At 39.0% G+C, this 19,276-nt stretch overlaps 1 protein-coding gene across 2 annotated transcripts in view; it reads left to right on the plus strand.

Moving 5' to 3' along the window:
- The first annotated feature begins 221 nt into the window (after positions 1-221).
- Positions 222-19,276, plus strand: part of FBXL4 (F-box and leucine rich repeat protein 4) — an 85,624-nt gene continuing 66,569 nt past the window's right edge. The window contains exons 1-3 of one of the 2 annotated variants that reach the window (XM_051854472.2): positions 222-391; positions 17,417-17,534; positions 18,172-18,756. In XM_051854472.2, coding sequence (XP_051710432.1) covers positions 18,245-18,756 — 512 coding nt within the window. In that variant the 5' untranslated portion in view covers positions 222-391; positions 17,417-17,534; positions 18,172-18,244. Of the gene's footprint in view, positions 392-9,901; positions 9,969-17,416; positions 17,535-18,171; positions 18,757-19,276 lie in introns of those variants that run through there. The other variant, XM_070073758.1, reaches the window with a different exon arrangement.

The raw sequence follows: 19,276 nt of genomic DNA on the forward strand, positions 1-19,276 counted from the left end.
AAGGGACTGTTGTGGCAGAGGACCTGCAACCCTCGTCTTCTGCATAGGAGCTGGGCCATTTATAGGGTACCCCCAGGCCGGGAAACTCCTCCCACGGGCGGTCCGGACTCGCCGAGCACCTCAGGCAGGCGCGGCGCCCCGCCTCCCGGGGCCCCGGGGCCTCCTCCCCGTCCCGCCTCTCGGTCTCCCCTGGGCTCCGCCTCCCCAGGCCCCGCCTCCTCCCCGCCCCTCCTCGTAGCCTGCGCGTCTTCCTTCCGGGTCGCGCTGGGCCGGGCTCGCCGCTGTGTTGCCGCAGCTCCAGAGTCTGGGAGTCGCCCCCGCGCCAGGGCCTTTCCGCGCCGCCTGGTCGCTGCTGAGGCCCGCGGCGCGCGCCTCTCCCGGACCCTACAGGGTACGGCCCTTCCTTTACTTCCCCCTCCTGCGGGTCTTTGGCTTCCTCTTTTCGGCCCTGGGGCGGGGCCCGGGCGGCGCGCCGGGCTTTGGGGAGCCTGGGCGCCGGGCGGAGGCCCCGACCATCCGCTCCTGCCCGGGCGGCCGTGCTGGCAGAGTTTGCTGGGGACCCTCAAACTGCATAGGTGCCTTGGGCGCTGCTGCTCTGCGCCGGTGTAGCTAAAGGGCGCGCGGGCGTGCGCGCAGCACAGGTTGTTTACGCTGCGGGGACTGTGGCCACCGCGCCCTGCGCAGTGGCGGCCTGGCCGCCGCCTGTCGGCTACTTGCCCTCCTGTGCCTGCTGCCTTGATTTCCCTCTGACCTCTGATGGGTTTTGCTTTCCTGGGCCCATGTCATCTTTGCTCAGCATTGTACTAGATTCCCAGCTGCAGCCTGCTTCTGTGTGTAGGGGTACCTCTCTAGAAGGTGATGGTGACCATGCACTTGGTCTCCTTGTCAACGTGTTTGCAAGTGGGGGTGGTTTGGGGTTTTGGTTTCCCAGTGCTCATTGCCACAAAACGTTGGTATGCATCCATAAGTTGAAATATGCAAATACTTAGAAAGTTATGATGATGGAAACCTGTATCAGGTCGTTGCGTTGGTGGAATACCGCGGCTGGATGGATGCCCCGGAGGGCTCACTACCACCAAGTACAGGGATCTCTGCGTGTTCTGGGCTGTTGGAAGACATAAGTTGCGTTTTCTGCTTCCTGTGTTCACTGGCTGCTTACGTTCAGCATATAGATTCTTTTTTTTCCCCCTCAAGCTCGCCTCAAGCTTCTCTGTTGTGTCCTACATGTTGCACCTGTTGGTTGGGTAGTGAGCTTGCTGGACATATCAAGGCATCAGTCGTCATAGCACATACTTGTAAGTTCTTGGGTGAAAAGGGCCAGTGTACTTGTCTTCCCAGTAGGAACATACATCGCCTTATAGTGCGCACTCCAAGTGTTCGCTGTATTACCGTCTTTCCAGAACTCCTTTCAGAGCACTGCTTCAGAAAGAATTGCTCCACATTTGGGCTTTTCTGAGTCTTGAATTTTAATACCCTTCCCTCTGTTGCTGACTTCAAAATCAGAGGCCACCTCTATATAAGGTTGCTGTTTTTTTTTTTTTTTTTTTTTTTAACTAAATGCAGTGATGCAGTAATGCAATTGTAGTACTTTGCACAGTGCTATCTTAAAGTACCCTCAACTGGTCATCTGTTACTTCCACGGATGAGTAGGGTCAGTTGACAGAAGCTGCTCCTTCTATGCAGTGTTGTTGTTACTGCCTCATCCTCTTATTTTGTTGGGGCCAACATTCTTCATCTTCATGGAGTTAATTTTTAGAAAGGACTCCTGACACATGAATTGTGTATAAACATCCTCTTCTGTTCTAGTTCTTCCAGTGCTATAATAATGCTCTTGTATTGTATTGCTGTGAGACAGGAATTATGGCTCTATTTTTTGTTTTGTTAGCCAGTGGCCCGTCATCATTTGTTGAAGTCTATCCCTAGCCCCAGTGCTATGTGCTCATATATCACAGGCCCTAATTCCTGTATATGCTTGAGAACTCTTTCTGAACTGTTGTGCAGTGATCACTGACTTCCTTGTGATAATGCCCTGCAGCTCTTACTCCTGTAGCTTTATAATGTGTTTTAACGTGTAGTGGTTCAAATAATGGCGAGGATAATGTAGACATCACTAAAATGTCTTTGGAATAAACAGTAGGGACGAGTTGATTCCTTTTGTTTATGCCTTGCCTCTCCCCTCTCCCCATCCTGACCCTTTAAATTTCTTACCTATTGACATTAATATTTTTAGCTGGCTTTGCCAGGGTTAGTTGAATCATCAGCTGTTAAATTAATTCCGTCTGTTACTCATTTTTCTTGAGTTGTGTATAGAGAAACAGCCTGCCTCAAAATCTGCATGTCTTTTGACTTTGCATTTTGCCTTCCAAAGTGTGGTATCTTTCCACTTCAGTTGTGAATCAGGACATTCTGTATCTGACTTCAGCAGTCCTGAGATACAAATTCCTAGGAAAGTGATCCCTTAGTCTTGTATTTACTGAATCTATCAAATGTGCATTTTCGAGTTTCGTGTAATAAACACTTTAAAACTTACTAGATCATAAAATAAACGAATACTTTTTTTAAAAAATAAAAAGCAACAGATAGCCAAAGGAGAAAATGAAAGTGTTGTATGCTCACCCACTCAGTAACCCTGTTCCACAAAGATCATCACTCTTTCATGATTTGTTTCTCTCCTTCCAGATATAAAAACATGTAAGTCTACGTTAGTTTCATAAATGGTGATGTATCATTTATAATTTTCTGTTGCTGCCACTTAGTCCTCATTGATGAATGTCTCTCTATAGCTGTGCATGTAGCATCTTTTTAAAAGTCTTTTTAGTATTTCATTGCAGGAATGGCCCAGGATTTATTTAACCAATTCCCAAATTTATTTCTATTACAAATAAATCTATAAGACCATTTTTGTATGTGCCATATCCCCTGCCCCCATCCATGGGTTCACTTTTTGTGGTTTGTTACTTGCAATCAATCTTGGTCTAAAAATATTAAACCAAAAAGTCCATAAGTAAACAATTCATAAATTTGAATTATACAGAATTCAGAGTAATGTGATAAAATCTTGTGCTGTCCCCACACGGGACACAAATCATCTCATTGCTCAATGTAAGCAGACGGAATGTTGGTATGGTACTTGCTTGGTAATCACTTGGTAGCTGACTTGGTTATCAGGTCAGCTGTTACAAGGCTTGCATTTAGGTAACTTTTATTTTACTTAATGGCCCCAAAGTGCAAGGTTGCAAATTCTGGCAATTCATGTTTGCTAAAGGAAGTTGTAAAATACTTCCTTTAAGTAAAAAGGAAAAAAAATATGTAAGTAAACACACACACACATACCCACACACACACTTTATATAAGTGATTTCATACTCTCAGAAGTAAAAGTATCCAATGGGGGTCTTGGAATGTGTCTCCCATAGCTAAGGGGGACTACTGTATGAGTATGTATTTGCAAGCTTATTTCCTTAGGGTACATACTTGAGATGTGGAATTGGTGGGTTAAAATTTATATGTATATTTTAAGTTGGGAGATCTACCATATTGCTCTTCAGAAAAGGTTGTTTGTAGGAGTAAATATATTCAATTGATAAGAGTGCTGCTTTTGCCATATTATTGCCAAAGATTGTCAAGTGTCAGATTATACCCTATTGCAAGAATGGATATTGCCAGAAGATGGAAAACTCCTGATCAGCGACAGAGCACAGCAATAACTGTAGCTAAAGTATCATCTTCTTGTGTTGATTGTCAGAGCCCCAGTTCCATAGGGTGATGTGGCAAGGACCATAGGACACCAGCACTTGTAATAGGGGATGTTACTGAAGAAGAATCCTGAGTTCAGGGAACCTAAATCTTTTATAGTGGGCCTCAAGTAAACCTGCCTGATCTTTGCCTTACAGGGAGACATTGTGTTTATTTTCCTGTGTAGAAAACAAAACTGCCCTATGCCTTAGAGGGAATCTTGTTTTTGTCTTTGCCATTTGCTATATAAACACGATTGAAAAGATAATTATGAAGAAGGCTTCTTAAAAGACATGCAGAATCTGAGTATTGTCTCAAAAATAATCATTGCTAATATGATTAGTCATTTTATGGGTAAAAAATGCTATTTTAATACTGCATTTCTTTGCATACTGATGGAGTTGGTTATCTGCATATGTCTGTCAGTCATTTGAATTTCTTTTGTTACATGATCATATCCTTTGCTTATTTTCCTTGGCTATTAATGACTTAGTTTGCCATTTGCTAGTACTGTCTCACAGTCTAAATCTTTTAATTTTTTTTTTTGGAAAACTTTTATTATGCAGAACTATTAAATGTTGCCATTTCATTATTTCTCCTTATGGGCTTTGGGTTTCCTCCCCAAAATTATGAAAATGCACAGTTAAGTCAGATGACTAGCTTTTCAATTACCTTTGTATTTGGAGCACTATCTTCATGAAATGTACAGGCATTACATGTTAATCTAAAATTATAAATAATAGAATTATTTTTAAAAGAATAAATGTAAGTGGAAGAATTGTACAAAAAATCTTTTAAAAACTCATCAGATTGTACACATAAATTGGGGTGCCTTTTGTGAATGCAAATTTTACCAAGTGTTAGTTCAACAATGTTATATCATTTTAGTTACTTGTTTTTCTGCTATAATGGTTAGTTGTTGCAGGCTTATGATATTGTTCTTGGATTTTTATTAGGCAGGATAACAATCTATTTCGGCTCTGAATATCTGTAGGTTCCACATTTGTGGATTCAACTAACCACAGATCCAAAGTAATCTGAAAAAAAATTGCATCTGTGCTGAACATGCACAGATTTTTTTCTTGTCATTATCCCTGAAGAGTACGGTGCAAAAACTATTTACAGGGCCGGCGCCGTGGCTCACTAGGCTAATCCTCCACCTTGCGGCGCCGGCACGCCGGGTTCTAGTCCCGGTCAGGGCGCCGGATTCTGTCCCGGTTGCCCCTCTTCCAGGCCAGCTCTCTGCTATGGCCAGGGAGTGCAGTGGAGGATGGCCCAGGTGCTTGGGCCCTGCACCCCATGGGAGACCAGGAAAAGCACCTGGATCCTGGCTCCTGCCATCGGATCAGCGCGGTGCGCCGGCTGCAGCGGCGGCCATTGGAGGGTGAACCAACGGCAAAGGAAGACCTTTCTCTCTGTCTCTCTCTCTCACTGTCCACTCTGCCTGTCAAAAAAAAAAAAAAAAAAAAAAAAAAAAAACTATTTACAAAGCATTTACATTGTATTAGGTAGCATAAATAATCCACAGATGATTTAAATAAACAAGTAGATGTGAATTATATGTAAATACTACCCTATATTATACAAGGGACTTCTGCATCATTAGATTTTTGTGTCTACAAAGGGTCCTGGAACCAATCCCGCACACATACCAAGGGACAACGATATATTTTTATCAGATACAATGTTCTTTGGGTTAATCTATAGCTAGTGTTTGACAAAAGTAAGTTCACATGATTAGTATACATTTATTAGAGATTCCATTTTTTTCTCTCCATTAAAATTTTCCTCAACCAGATAATATTCATTCTGCATTTGCTGAAGGTTTATGGTTATTCTAAATCCACAATTAAATTCCTAATTAAAAGGTTTTAACTGGAGAAGAATTTACTGAGAAGTCTTAAGATAACATGCCTGCTAGTCTTCTTACATTTAAAAAGAATGTTAGTTTTAAGCATATATAGTAAAATTGGAATGTGCTAAGGTTTGGGTGTGCTGGAGGCTTGGTTATCAGTGTAGCAATGCTGTGGTGGTAGGGCATTGTGGGAGGTGGGTGAAGTTATGGGGCGCTGCCCTTGGCGGGGATAAATGCTGGGTTTATGGATTGGATTTGTTCTTGTGCAAATGGGTTGTCTGGCAGCAAGTTGGCCGTCTTGGCGCTCTTCTTGCATGTGCCTCACCATGTGAAACAATCCACCATGAGGCCTCACCAGAGCTGAGCAGGTGTTGATGCCATGCTTTTGAACCACTGCAATTGTGAATTAAATCAACTGTTTCTCTTTATAAAGTACTCAGCCTCAGCTGCTTTGTTATAGCAACACAAAAGAGAGGAAAGATTGAATGAAATTACTACGATGAAGAAAAAGGGGTGTTTGCTAGCACCTGGACTTTATTCTCCATAGCATATCTAATATCAAAGTAATGTTAACCTTTTTATCCTTGCTCTTATGTTATTGACTCAGTGGTCTCTCTGGTTTCTTAGCAGTTTCATTAACTTGTTTAAAAAATTAACAATAATTGTATACATTTGTGGGCTATAGAGTGATATTTCAATACATGTATACAGTGCACATTTCCCCTTTGATATTAATTTATGTTTGGAAGCTTGGAGCTTCTTCCTTCTATTGGTTCAGACGATATATATTAGGTTATCAGGACCTGTAATCTCCCCACTATGCTGTATAACATTAGGAATTGACTGCTGCGATCTAAGGTTGATTTGGTACACATTATCCAAACTTCAGTTACCACTCTTAGCCTCTAGCAGTGACTGATCTGGGTTCAGCTTTTTATGTTTTAGCTTCCATATATGAGAAAGAACATGTGACATAGGTCTTTTCTGTGTCAGAGTTACTTTACGTGATCTCTTCCACTTCCATGCATTTTGTTGAAAATGACAGGATTTCATTCATTTTCATGGCTGACTAGTATTCCATTGTGTATATATAATACATTTTCTATCTATTCATCTGATGATGCACACCTTGGTTAATTTCATATCTTTGCTGTTATGAGCAGTACTGCTATAAAAATGATAGAATGGTTGTCTGATAAACTGAGTTAATACCTTTTGGTTACATTCCCAGTAGTAGAGTTGCTAAATCATACGGCAGCTCTATATCTAGTTTTTAAAGAAATTTCTGAACTGTTTCCCTAGGGGCTACACTAGTTTATACTCCTACCAACAGTGTATATGAGTTCTGCTTTCTCCATATCATTGTCAGCATTTGTTACTGTCTTTTTGGCAGTGGCCATTGTAACAGAGATTGTCAGGAACCACCTGCATGGCCTGAATTCTGCTGAAAGCATGCTTGGCCGAGTTGCAGTGGTGACCGGTCAAATTGTGTTACTGGCAGTGGTCAGTTGACCTGATGCCAAAACAGCTAAGGAAATGTTGTGGGCTCCTCTGCTAAACAGCAAGTGGAACGTTAGCTGCTATTAATAATTTGGTCCCCTCAAGGTTCTTCCACATTGTGATTGTTCTCTTAATCCTAGTTTCTAAGCAAAGGGGTCTTTCAAGGAAACACTGAAACTCTCCATTGTTCCCTGTTTTACTATGTTTGAACTCTCTCATCATAAAACCCTATTTTCATGAAACTGCACATTTTTTATGATTAATCAGTCACATCAGCATTGATAATAAAATCTTGGGGTAACCAGATATTGAGGCCTCTGCTCTGCCTCCACTTTTGGCAGTAGACAGAGTATCTTCTGGTTTCCTCACACCAAATCTTTAATCAGAGTCTGCTGCTTTTTCTTATGCTAAACTGTTCCTCTTTCAGGTTAACCTGACACCCTGCAGTGCTTGACTCAGCAATAAGGTGATATCTGTGGATTTCATTTGCATTTCCCAGACATCTAGTGATATTAAGAATTTTTTTCACATATTAATTGGCCAATTGTATTCTTTTGAGAACTATCTGTTCAGGTCCTCTACTCATTTGTTAACCAATAATAGTTGGTTTTGTATTGTTAAGTGTTTGAGGTACTGATATATTCTGAATATGTTGGATAAATAGCTCACAGATATTTTCATCATTCTGTTGGGTGACTTCACTGTGTTGTTTCTTTTGCTGTGTGGAAGCTTCTGATTAATAGAATCCCATTTGTCCAATTTTGCCCTATACCAGTGTCTTGTAGTGTTTCCCTGATGGCAATTTCATAGTTTCAGGTCTTACATTTGGGTCTTTGATCCATCTTCAGTTGATTTTTCTATATAGTGAGAGATAGCAATTTAATTTCATTCTTCTACAAACATCTATCCAGTTTTGTCAGCACCATTTATTGAAAAAACTGTTCCTTTCTCCAATGTATGTTCTTGGTACTTTAGTCAAAAATCAGTTGGCTGTATGTATGTGGATTAATTTCTGGATTCTCTATTCTGTCCCATTGATCTATGTGTAGATATTTATGCCAGTACCATTCTGTTTTAATTACTATAGCTTTGTAGTCTTTTTTGAAATCTGGTATTGTTATGCCTCCAGTTTGATTTTTCCCCCTCCTCTGGATTACTTTGGCTATTCTGGGTCTTTTGTGGTTCCCTATGAATTTTAAGTTTGGTTTTTCTCATTGTATAAAGAATGTCTTTGATATTTTCATAGGAATTGCACTGAAAACTGTAGATTGGTTCGGAAGTATGGACATTTTAATAATATTCTTCCAATCCATGAACAAGGAACATCTTCCATTCTTTTATGTGTGTCATTGATGATTTCTTTCATCTCTGTTTTATAATTTTCATTATGGAGATATTTCATTTTTTATTAAATTTATTGCTAAGTATTTGATTTTTTATGGCTATTATGAATAGAATTTCTTGATTTCTCTTTCCACATGATCATTATTGTTGTATACAAGTGCTACTGCTTTTTGTATGTTAATTTTGTATCTTGAAACTTTACTGAATTGGTTTATCAATACTAGCAGCTTTATGAAGGTGTGTGTATGTTTTCCATGAACAAAATCATGTCATCTTCCAACGTGGATATTTGTACTTCCTCTGTTCCAATTTCCTTTATTTTTTTTTCTATTTTCTAGTTATTCTTGCTAACACTTCTGAAAGTGGTGAAGGTAGAATCCTTTTATTGGTCCTGTTCTGTTCTGATATTCCTTATCAGTTGATACGGTATTGGCTGTGGATTTGTCATATGTAACCTTTATAATTTGAGATGTATTCCTTGTATACCTAATTTGTTGAGCATTTTTATCATGAATCTTATAAAATTTTTTGCATCTATTGAGATGATCATATGCTTTTTGTTCTTCATTGTGTTCATGTGATTTATTATATTTATTGATTTGCAAATGTTGAAACATCATTGCATCCTTGGGATAAATCACATTTGGTTGTGATACGTGATCTTTTTGATGTAATGTTGGATTCAGTTCGCTAATATTTTGTTGAAACATTTTACATCTGTTTTTATCAAGGATATTATTCCTTGCTTTTCTTTTTGTGTTGCATCTTTGAATTTGGTCTAAGAGTAATGCTAACCTCTTAAAAAGTTTGACAGAGTTCCATTCTTTTCAGTATTTTGGAATACTTTGAAAATACTGGCGTTCCCCTTTAAATGTTTTGTAGAATCCAGTTTTGAAGTTGTTAAGTCCTAAATTTTTGTTTGTTGGGAGACTTTTAATTACGCTTTAATTTGTTACTCGTTACCGGTCTGTTTAGATTTTCTGTATCTTCTGATTTTACATTGGCAAGTTGTGTATGTGCATGAATTTACCCATTTCTTGGAGTTTTTTCAATTTGTTAGAATATAGCTGTTTATGGCAGTTTCAGATAGTCCTTTGTATTTCTCTGATATCAGTTATAATGTCTTCCTTTCCATCTCTAATTTTCTTTGAGTTTTTCTTTTTCTTTGGTGAAAAGTTTGTTTTGCTTATCTTTTCAAAAAAGCAGCTTTTAATTTTTTGATCTTTTGTATGGTTTTAGATTCTATTCTATTTATTTCTGTGCTGAACCTTATTATTTTTGGGCTCCTAATTTGGGGTTAGGTTCTTGTTTATTTAAGTCTATGAGGTGCATCATTAGATTGTTTACTAGAAACTTTTTTACGTTTTTAAAGTATTCAATTATTTGCCATAAACTTACATCTTAATATGGCTTTTGCTGTGTCCCATTTATTTTGATATATTATGTTTTCCTTTTCATTTGTTTCAGAAATTTTTTCTTTTTTAATTTCTTCGGTGATCCATTGGGCACTCAGCAGTATGGTATTTACTTTCAGGTATTTGGCAATTTTCTGTTGTTGTTCTTGTTGATTTCTAGTTTTATTCATTTGTGGTTTGAGAAGACATGTGATATGATTTCCTTTTTTTTTTTTTTTTTAACTTAACAGAGTCTTGATTTGTAGCCTGGTATGTGCTCTGTCTTAGAAAATGTTCCATGTGCTGATGATAAGAATGTGTATTGTTCAACTATTGGATGCAATTTTCTGGGGCCAGTGCTGTGGCACAGTAGGTTAATCCTCTGCCTGCAGTGCCAGCATCCCATAGGGGTACTAGTTCTAGTCCTGGCTGTTCCTCTTCCAATCTAGCTCTCTGCTAAGTCCTGGGAAAGCAGTAAAAGCTGGCCCAAGTGCTTGGGCCCCTGCACCCAAATGGGAGACCTGGAAGAAGCTCCTTGCTCCTGGCTACAAATTGGCACAGTTTCAGCCATTGCAACCATTTGGGAAGGGAACCAGTGAATGGAAGACCTTTTTCTCTGTCTCTCCCTCTCACTGTCCGTAACTCTACTTCTTAAATAAACAAATAAAATATTTAAAATAAGTAAATAAATGTTTTATAAATGTCTGTCAGATCCATTTGCTGTTTCCTGTGTTTTAACTCTGATATATCTTTGTCTTTTCTATCTGGATAATTGGTCTATTAATGACTGTGGGTGTTGAGGCTCCCTACTATTATTGTATTGTAGTCTATCTCTCCCCTTAGGTCTACTAATATTAAATTTATATATTTGGGTGGTCTTATGTTATTTGCATATATATTTATGATCATTATATCTTTCTGCTAAATTGATCCTCTTAATGTACAATGTCCTGGGGCCAGCACTGTGGTATAGCAGTTGAAGCCACTGCCCATGGTGTCCGCATCCTATGTGGATGCCTATTCGAGTCCCAGCTGCTCTACTTCCAATCCAGCTCCCTGCTGGTGCACCTGGGAGAGCATCAGAGGATAGACTGAGTGCTTGGGCCCCTGCACCCACATGGGGGACCTGAGAGAAGCTACTGGCTCCTGCCTTTGGATTGGTCCAGCTCCAGCCATTGCAGCCATTTGGGGAGTAAACCAGTGGATGGAAGATCTCTCTATCTCTCCCTTTCTCGCTCTGTGACTCTGTCTTTCAAATAAATAAATCTTTAACAAAAACCCCAGTATTCTTTATCTGCTTTTATAGTTTTGTATTTAAGGTCTGTTTTGTAAGATATGGGTATAGCTACTCTAGCTTCTTTTTGTTGTTATTGCCATTTGTGTGGTATCTCTTTCCAACCTTTTACTTTCGGTCTGTGTGCATTTTTCCTGTGAAGTGAGTGTTTTGTAGGTAACCTAGAGTTGAGTTTTGGTTTTTTGGGGGATAGATAGAACCCTTCAGGTCCCACTTTATAGGCCCCAAATAAGAGCAAGTGCAAGTTATTCAGGGATTATAGGATAAACAGTCATAGTTCCAGAGCTGCAGGATACAGAAGTGACTGTCTTTAGTTCACACAGGGCATTCAAGGGTGATGTCGGGGTTTGTGCCCTGGCCACCCAGCACACTGTGCTAAGAGATGCCAAAGTGGACTTCCTGAGGTCTGATCCTTTGTCTCATATACTGGCTGTGGCTGCAACAGGCACCAGGTCCCAAGAAGCAGAGGGAGACTTCCCGGGATTGTGCAGAGTGAGTAAGTGTGGCTCACAGCTCAAAAATAGCCTACAGCTGCAGAATGCAGAGAGTCCCTTGAAATACCATGGCTCTGACTGTGGGGGCTTCTGATAGCGAAAGTGCTGCTTGCTGTCCCCTAAGACAGAATGGAATTCAGCAGTGGACTGCACTGCAACAGGTTGGGTCTGGGGCTTTGGTGACAAGCAGACAATGTGGGTTCTTTTTTTGGAAAGAAGCCATCACTCAGACCCCAGTTTTCTAAACTGGATTTAAATCCAGTGAAGACTATAGACTAATCCTGTACTTGGGGCTCCTGAGATGTGGTGATGGAGAAGGATGCAGAGTTTTCTGCTTATCTTTCTCAGGGAGCCAGATTAGAAGCTTCAGTGTACTTTGTACCGATCTTTCTGTTGGGTTTCATAGTCACTGTGCTGTGTAGAGCTCCTGGAAACAGTCTTTCCTTCCTTGCTCTGGTTCTTTTTGTTGGAAGTGAGTGCAGGGTTTCCCTACTCAGCCATCTTGGATCTCCAGTTATGTGTTTTTTGTTTGTGTGTGTGTGTGTGTGTGTTTTTAAAGAATTTTTTTATCCAAAGCTTTCTCAGGTCTCCATAATCAGCCTATGGTTTTAACATAGATTTGGAGTGCTACAAAAAGGCATTGTATTTGAGAAAATAGCTTTCTTTTACCTGTCCAATCATCTCTTTCATGAATCTTTCTTTAATGTCAATCAGTTTCTTTGTGGCCAGAGTCAAATCTCTTTTTATGTATTCAGGGGCTGCTTTTGTACTAACAGAAGTTACCACTTTTTATGTTCTCTTTGAACAGTAAAATTTCAATATGTATAATATTCCTTCTTGGATAGCTTCAAAGAAGTTCATACCTTTGAGTCTTACCTATTGTGTTTCATTTTTTAGTATCCATTTCCTCCTCTTTTTCTCTATATCAAGATATGGAATTTTTTGTTTCATTTTGTTATTTACATAATGCTTGGATTGAAGAGCTCCTGGTTTCTTTTCTGTTTATTTTTCAACTTGTTTAATTCTCTCATGCCATCTACTCTGCTGTCATCCATGAAACAACAAATATTTATGAGCATATATTGGCTTGTGGTAGACCCTATGGGTATTATTTTTAAAAGACATGCTCTTTGAACTTGAGAAATTTGTGGTCTGTTGGGAGAGAGAAATATCTCAGGATATAAGAAATAACAAATAATATATACTGTATAAAAGAAAGGAAAGACTTGTGGTGGGTAGTCAGCACTGGACCCTGAATGTAAAAAGGTGCCAAGCAGAGGAAGAGAGAGGCCATTCCGAAACTACCCAGCCTTGGTGGAAGACTCGAGAAGGCTGAGGCGTGAAAGTACATGTGCTGTTGAGGGCATGGTGAGTGTTCTGGTGGATCCACAGCAAGGATGGTGGATGTGTGGACATGAAAGGGAGGAGGGGAAGACAGGTCTCAAGGCAGGTGGAATGTTCTTGTATGACTTGGTGTAAAAGAGGCAGTCTTACTTTTATGGTACCTGGATATATCTGTAGAAGAATGAGGAGGGGGAGAAGTTATCAGAGAGGCAAAGAGGATAAAGCAGCGAGTGTTGGCACAGAAGCCTAGAGGGGCAGTCCCAGAAAGAGGACTGATGATGAGTGTTGGATGTGTATCAAATTAAAATATAGTTCCATTCTTTTCTTGGTTGATATTTTCTTTCTTATCTTTAATTTTTTGATTTGTAGATCCAACCAGAAGTCATTTCCTCAAAAAAGTATCTCTTGGTCAGTTTCCTCAGGGTTCAGAAATGGTAAACATTTAAGGTTTGGGCTGCTTCCTTGATTTATGACCACATGATGCATTCTGTTGCATTTTTGGTTCTATGCCACAAAGCTGTCTAAATGCTCTTTTATTTTTTTCTGTCACTTCATCGACATGTCCCTGTGGGCTGTTTCACAAGTAAGTGTTGTGCTGTGGCTTGCCTCAGTAAGCGCCTAGGCCTTACCTGTCATGTTTGTCTTTTTCCATGTCTTTCCACTTTGATGTAAGTTGAGAATCCTCTTTTGAGTTTTAAGCTTCTTTTCCAAGTTCTTTCATCACACTGTAAACTTAGTTGTGTTACCTGGCTGTAGTTCATTCTAATTGTCTTTTTTTGTTTGCTTATGAAGAATCCTTTTCCTTCTTTTTTTTCTCTCTGCCGAAACACAGGCTTTTCTCTGCAGTTCCTGCCATCCTGTTTCTCTCCGCCTCATCGACTCCCCATCTCACTTCAAATCTCAGTAGTAAACATATGTTCTCTCTTGTCTATACCTCTTAATTTCTCCTTTCCACTGTTAATGCTTTCCCTGTAATTGTATTATTTAACTTCGTTAAGCATTTTATAATATGGAAAATGCTGTTGAAAATAAAGTTGTATTATAATAAAATCATGTTGTATAAAGCAAGTTGTTTCCCAAGGAATATGGAAGTCTCAAAATACAAGTTAAAGTGGCTGCTGTTTTGTATTCTTGATTGTACTAGTATAAAAATTCAGTGCGTTGTAGAGAATTTCTCACTTCATAATCATAGTTGATAAGTGATTTGATTAAACAACAAATGAAGCTGACCCTATTTGTAATTCTGTCTCCTTGTTAAACTTCTCGATAAATGAAAAATAATGTGTTATATGTTGTGAGCCTTTACAATTAAAGTCACTTTTTGGATGAACTAGAAAAGAAAATGTCTTCAACATGTATATTTTGTAATCACTTTTTTGGACAAATTTAGTGTTTCAGACCAATATTTATTTATTTGCCCCAGTTGGGAAAAAAATCACCTGTTTTTGCGTCCCATTTTCCTCATAAAATAGAGTTATTGTATCTTTCATACTTGGTCATTGCCCATTGGGATATGCATCGGTTATTGCAGATTGTCTGTATGCCTTGGCAAAAGTCCAGACAGTACATGGAAAAGCTGGACTTCTGTGCTGGTCTTTGCTACCCACATGAGTCCTCAGACAATGGTTTTCTTTCCTTTTGCAGCTTCATTTCTCAAGGAGAGGTAGTGGGAGATATCTTTTCTTCTTCATCTATTGTTCCCTACTCCTATAACACTGTTATGTGTCGTCTTACTAGATTAGAATGGAGTTCAAAATTAATGAAGAGTGTTAGCAATGGGTTTGCAAATTGTATTTTTATTTGCATTCTTTGTTTATTTTTGAAAACAAGTTTTAACTTCTGTAACATTTTCAGAATAACTTTGCTGAAAAAAAAATGTATTTTCCTTTTCAGTGTGCCATATATTATTTTTCCATCTTTCAGAAATTTCTTTTGTCATTTTTAGCTTTATTTTCCAAAAATCTCTAAAGATTATCCATAGTTGGAAACAAAGCATTCATTTTACTTTTCTATACTAAAAAGTTTGAGCATATAGTACATGTATTTTCAGTTTATAACCCACTTTTTACATATGTTGTGTGAGTGCAAAGTTGCTTAAAAATGATATTGTCCATATGACATTCTTACTAGTTTTGATATTGTCATGTGATCTGCAGTGGTAAAGCTAGCTGGGAAACAGTTGTAAAATCTGTGGCTTGATATGGCAAACAAAATTTGACTTTCCGTCTTCATCTTGCTAAGAATTATTGCATAAGTTCATGTGAATGATGATATTTTATTTTGCAGATATTTCTTTGATTTTATAAAACTGTTTTAACTTCTGATAAGCAGTTTTGTAAAGCAAGTAGAAGGAGCTTATTTAAAGCAATTTATAGACTGTAGTGAGAAGTAATGTCCAAAGATAGTGTGGGGATATTTTTAAAAAGTTCGTTGGAGGTGAGAAGGCAGTGTTGTGGCTTAGCGGGTAAAGCTGCTGCCTGCGATGCTGGCAACCCATATGGGCACCAGTTCAAGTCCCAGCTGCTCTACTTTCAGTCCAGCTCCCTGCTAATGGCCTGGGAAAAGCCGCGGATGATGGCCCAAGTGCTTGGACCCCTTGCCATCATGTGGGAGACTGGTCCAGCACTGGCCACTGTGGCCATCTGAGGAGTGAGCCAGCAGATGGAAGATCTCTGTGTCTCCATCTCTTTCTGTAACTGTGACTTTCCAAATAAATAAAAGAAACTTTAAAAAAAAAACTTGTATTTTTTAAAGCAGTTCATGGAAAGTGGAGTGAAAAGACAAATTTATTTTGATCCAAAAAATGGATATGAATACATGTGAATATATTAAAAAATTCATAGAAAATGTATACTAACAAAGTAACTATGCATGAATTTCATAGTATATATTAAGGATTTCAGATTTCTGTAGGTGTAAGATTCTTTTTGACAGATTTACACTTGTCCTGCATGAAATGTTTTAATAAAGAAGTAATATGGCTAGGTGGTTATTTCCCACACACACATACGTTTTATTGTATGGCCTGTATTTCATCATCTGCTGTTTTTGTCCTGAGGTGAATCTGATTCATTGACTCATGATACATCCTAGAAATACTATAGAACAGAAGAGAGCCACAGAAACTATTTATTTTAATAAATGCCTTGTTATCTTTCTCCAGAAAAAGTCTTGTTCCAGTTGTTAAAGTCCTTCTTGCTCTTGGGGTTTCCCCCCTTGGCTGAATCTGCTGACTGTCCTTCATTGCGGTTCATTTTCTATTGTGAGCCGATACATCTTTAGTGAGGGTTTAGTCTTTTCAGTGTGAAAATGTCCCACAAAGAGGTTGCAGATTTACACCTGCCAGATGATGAAGTCTGACCAGTTTGGGACTGCTTTTTCTTGTTTTTCTATTTTAGCCTGGGAATGGAGTGGGATTTCATCTATGGAGGTTGGTCTATACTCCATGCATGGTATATTCTTTGAGATTTTTTCTGATTTTTCCACATTGCCTCAGTTAATGTCATACCTACTTGGGTTTCCTGGCCTCTGCTCTATGTTTTAATACTCAAGCTTTTTTTTGTTTGTTTGTTTTTTTTTTTTTTTTTTTTTTTTTTTTTTTTTTTTTTTTTTTTTTTGACAGGCAGAGTGGATAGTGAGAGAGAGAGACAGAGAGAAAGGAAGGTCTTCCTTTTTGCCGTTGGTTCACCCTCCAGTGGCCACCATGGCTGGCGCGCTGCGGCCAGTGCACCGCGCTGACCCGATGGCAGGAGCCAGGTGCTTTTCCTGGTCTCCCATGGGGTGCAGGGCCCAAGCACCTGGGCCATCCTCCACTGCACTCCCTGGCCACAGCAGAGAGCTGGCCTGGAAGAGGGGCAACCGGGACAGAATCCGGCGCCCCGACCGGGACTAGAACCCGGTGTGCCGGCGCCGCTAGGTGGAGGATTAGCCTATTGAGCCATAGCGCCGGCCCAATACTCAAGCTTTTGTAGATTAGGTGATCCCGTCCAAGTTTTGGCTTTAGGAAGTTTCTTCTGAATGTACAGACAAGAACCTGTCTTTGAACAGCCAAGAGCTTACATCCCTGAGACCAAGGGGCTGGACCTATGTTGTCAGTGACTGGCAACAAAGGTGGCCATCTAGAGAGTGCTGGACTCTCGATTGTTAGAAAATAAACCAATTTTTTTAAAAACAACACTGTTCAGCTACAGTAAAATGTGTCTACAGGAATGGTTTGAAATGAAAATTAGGGGTTTGTGATTTCTCTGTAGATAAGACTCAATATATTTTTATTGCACTCATAAAATTTTTAGAATATTTTTCAAATATGCACAAAATGTAGACAAATTTAACCTTAATTTTAAAGTTTTGTGTCTAATAAGTGGCTTTTAGCCTATAATAATAATAATCTTTTGGGAGCAGTTCAACTTCTGGAATTAGAAATAAAAAGTATTTTTCCAAAACTGTTCTGTTACAGGTAAAAGGATGTTATGCTTCAGCATTTTCACCTGAAATCGGCCTGTAGATTTCAGGCCACATGGATGGTTGCCAACTTTTGCATTTCCCAAGTGCGTCCTGTGACCATTCTCTCTGGGGTGAGTGATTTCTAAGAGAAGCTGGCAACAAACCAGACGCCAGGCATCCATGGACTTCCCTGACAAATAATGCTAAGGGTTATAAATTAAACACTGTCTGGTGATCTGTGATATGTTAGGCAGTTAATTTACGTGGTCTGGATTATCTGTCAGCTCCAAAAAAACTATATTCCCATAATGTGAAATCTGCACTTAACGTGTTTGGAAGAGTGTTGTAATTGACAATAGGGAATCATGTTAAAAAATGAAATTACAACAATGCCTGTGTTTTTTTGGGATTTATCTTAGATAATCCATGATTCAACATACGTTTTAAATAATTTAAAAATTTCAAGGACTTATTGTTTCTGGAGTGATGGCTATAATGTATAAAAATGGGTTTTTTGGATCATACATTTTTCATTGCCTTGTATCAGTTTTGTTTTTCATAAAGCATAAAATTCTATACATTTATAATACTTAGATTATTTAAAATAATGTTAAGCAGATTGTTTATACTAGAGGTTTACATTTACAATTTAAAATGTATTTTTTTCTTTCTGGAATATTACATTTGGGGTAAAGCTGTTTGTTATCTTATCCAAGCATTTTCTGCTTATTTAAATTATTTCACTTCACCAAGCCATTCATTTTTTAGAACATCCTTCAAAGAGTTCATGCGTCTTACAGAGGACACCTGACCTTTTGAAGCTTCATAATTCACATCTTTGATGTCACCAGTCTTTCCCATGTTAACAGTTCTGACTATGTTTTATTATCTATGCCTTCGGCGCCGAGCCAGGACAGCTACAAGAGGGGAAATGATGAACAGCCATAGAACTATAGCATCAAACAGCCGGACTTCACCTCTCAACGCAGAGGTGGTCCAATATGCCAAAGAAGTAGTGGACTTCAGTTCCCATTATGGAAGTGAGAATAGTATGTCCTATACCATGTGGAATTTGGCAGGCGTTCCAAATGTATTCCCAAGTTCTGGTGACTTTACTCAGACAGCTGTGTTTCGAACATACGGAACTTGGTGGGACCAGTGTCCCAGTGCTTCCTTGCCATTCAAGAGGACACCACCTAATTTTCAGAGCCAGGACTATGTGGAACTAACTTTTGAACAGCAGGTGTATCCTACGGCTGTTCATGTTCTGGAAACCTATCATCCTGGAGCAGTCATTAGAATTCTGGCTTGTTCTGCAAATCCCTATTCCCCAAGTCCACCAGCTGAAGTAAGGTAAGATTCATTTTTTAGTGGACTAAGTTAAATGGCCATAAAGTTTTGGTTGTTGTACTACTGCAGGTTTTTCTTTTTTCTTTTTTAATTGGAAGCATTCTTTCAGATAATTTAAACAAATTTTATTTGAAAATATTCCTTCATTTTCTGAGGAGAAATCACACATGTGTACATGTAATGCATGCTTTAAATTTGTGACACCTCATCCTATCATTATTCATAGATTGTGGTATTTGTCACATAATTTAGCATAAATTAAAAGCACAATTTGAACTAATAAGGACATGGGCTAAACTGAGAAGTTAGTAGGAAATAGGACTTTTAAAATATTTTCATGGAGGCATTATGTTATTGCTCGTATATACTTAGAACAACTCAAAATAGGCTTGCAGACTAAAACTTTAGGGGACATCTTTAGGGGATATGTTAGGTGGGTGTTTTTGTATAAAGTATATTCACTGAAAAGTAAATGATGATTTAAGTTGTTCCTGCATCTCCCTATAGGCTGATTTACATCATT

Source organism: Oryctolagus cuniculus, chromosome 5, assembly GCF_964237555.1.
Source record: "Oryctolagus cuniculus chromosome 5, mOryCun1.1, whole genome shotgun sequence".
NCBI classification, from domain to species: domain Eukaryota; kingdom Metazoa; phylum Chordata; class Mammalia; order Lagomorpha; family Leporidae; genus Oryctolagus; species Oryctolagus cuniculus.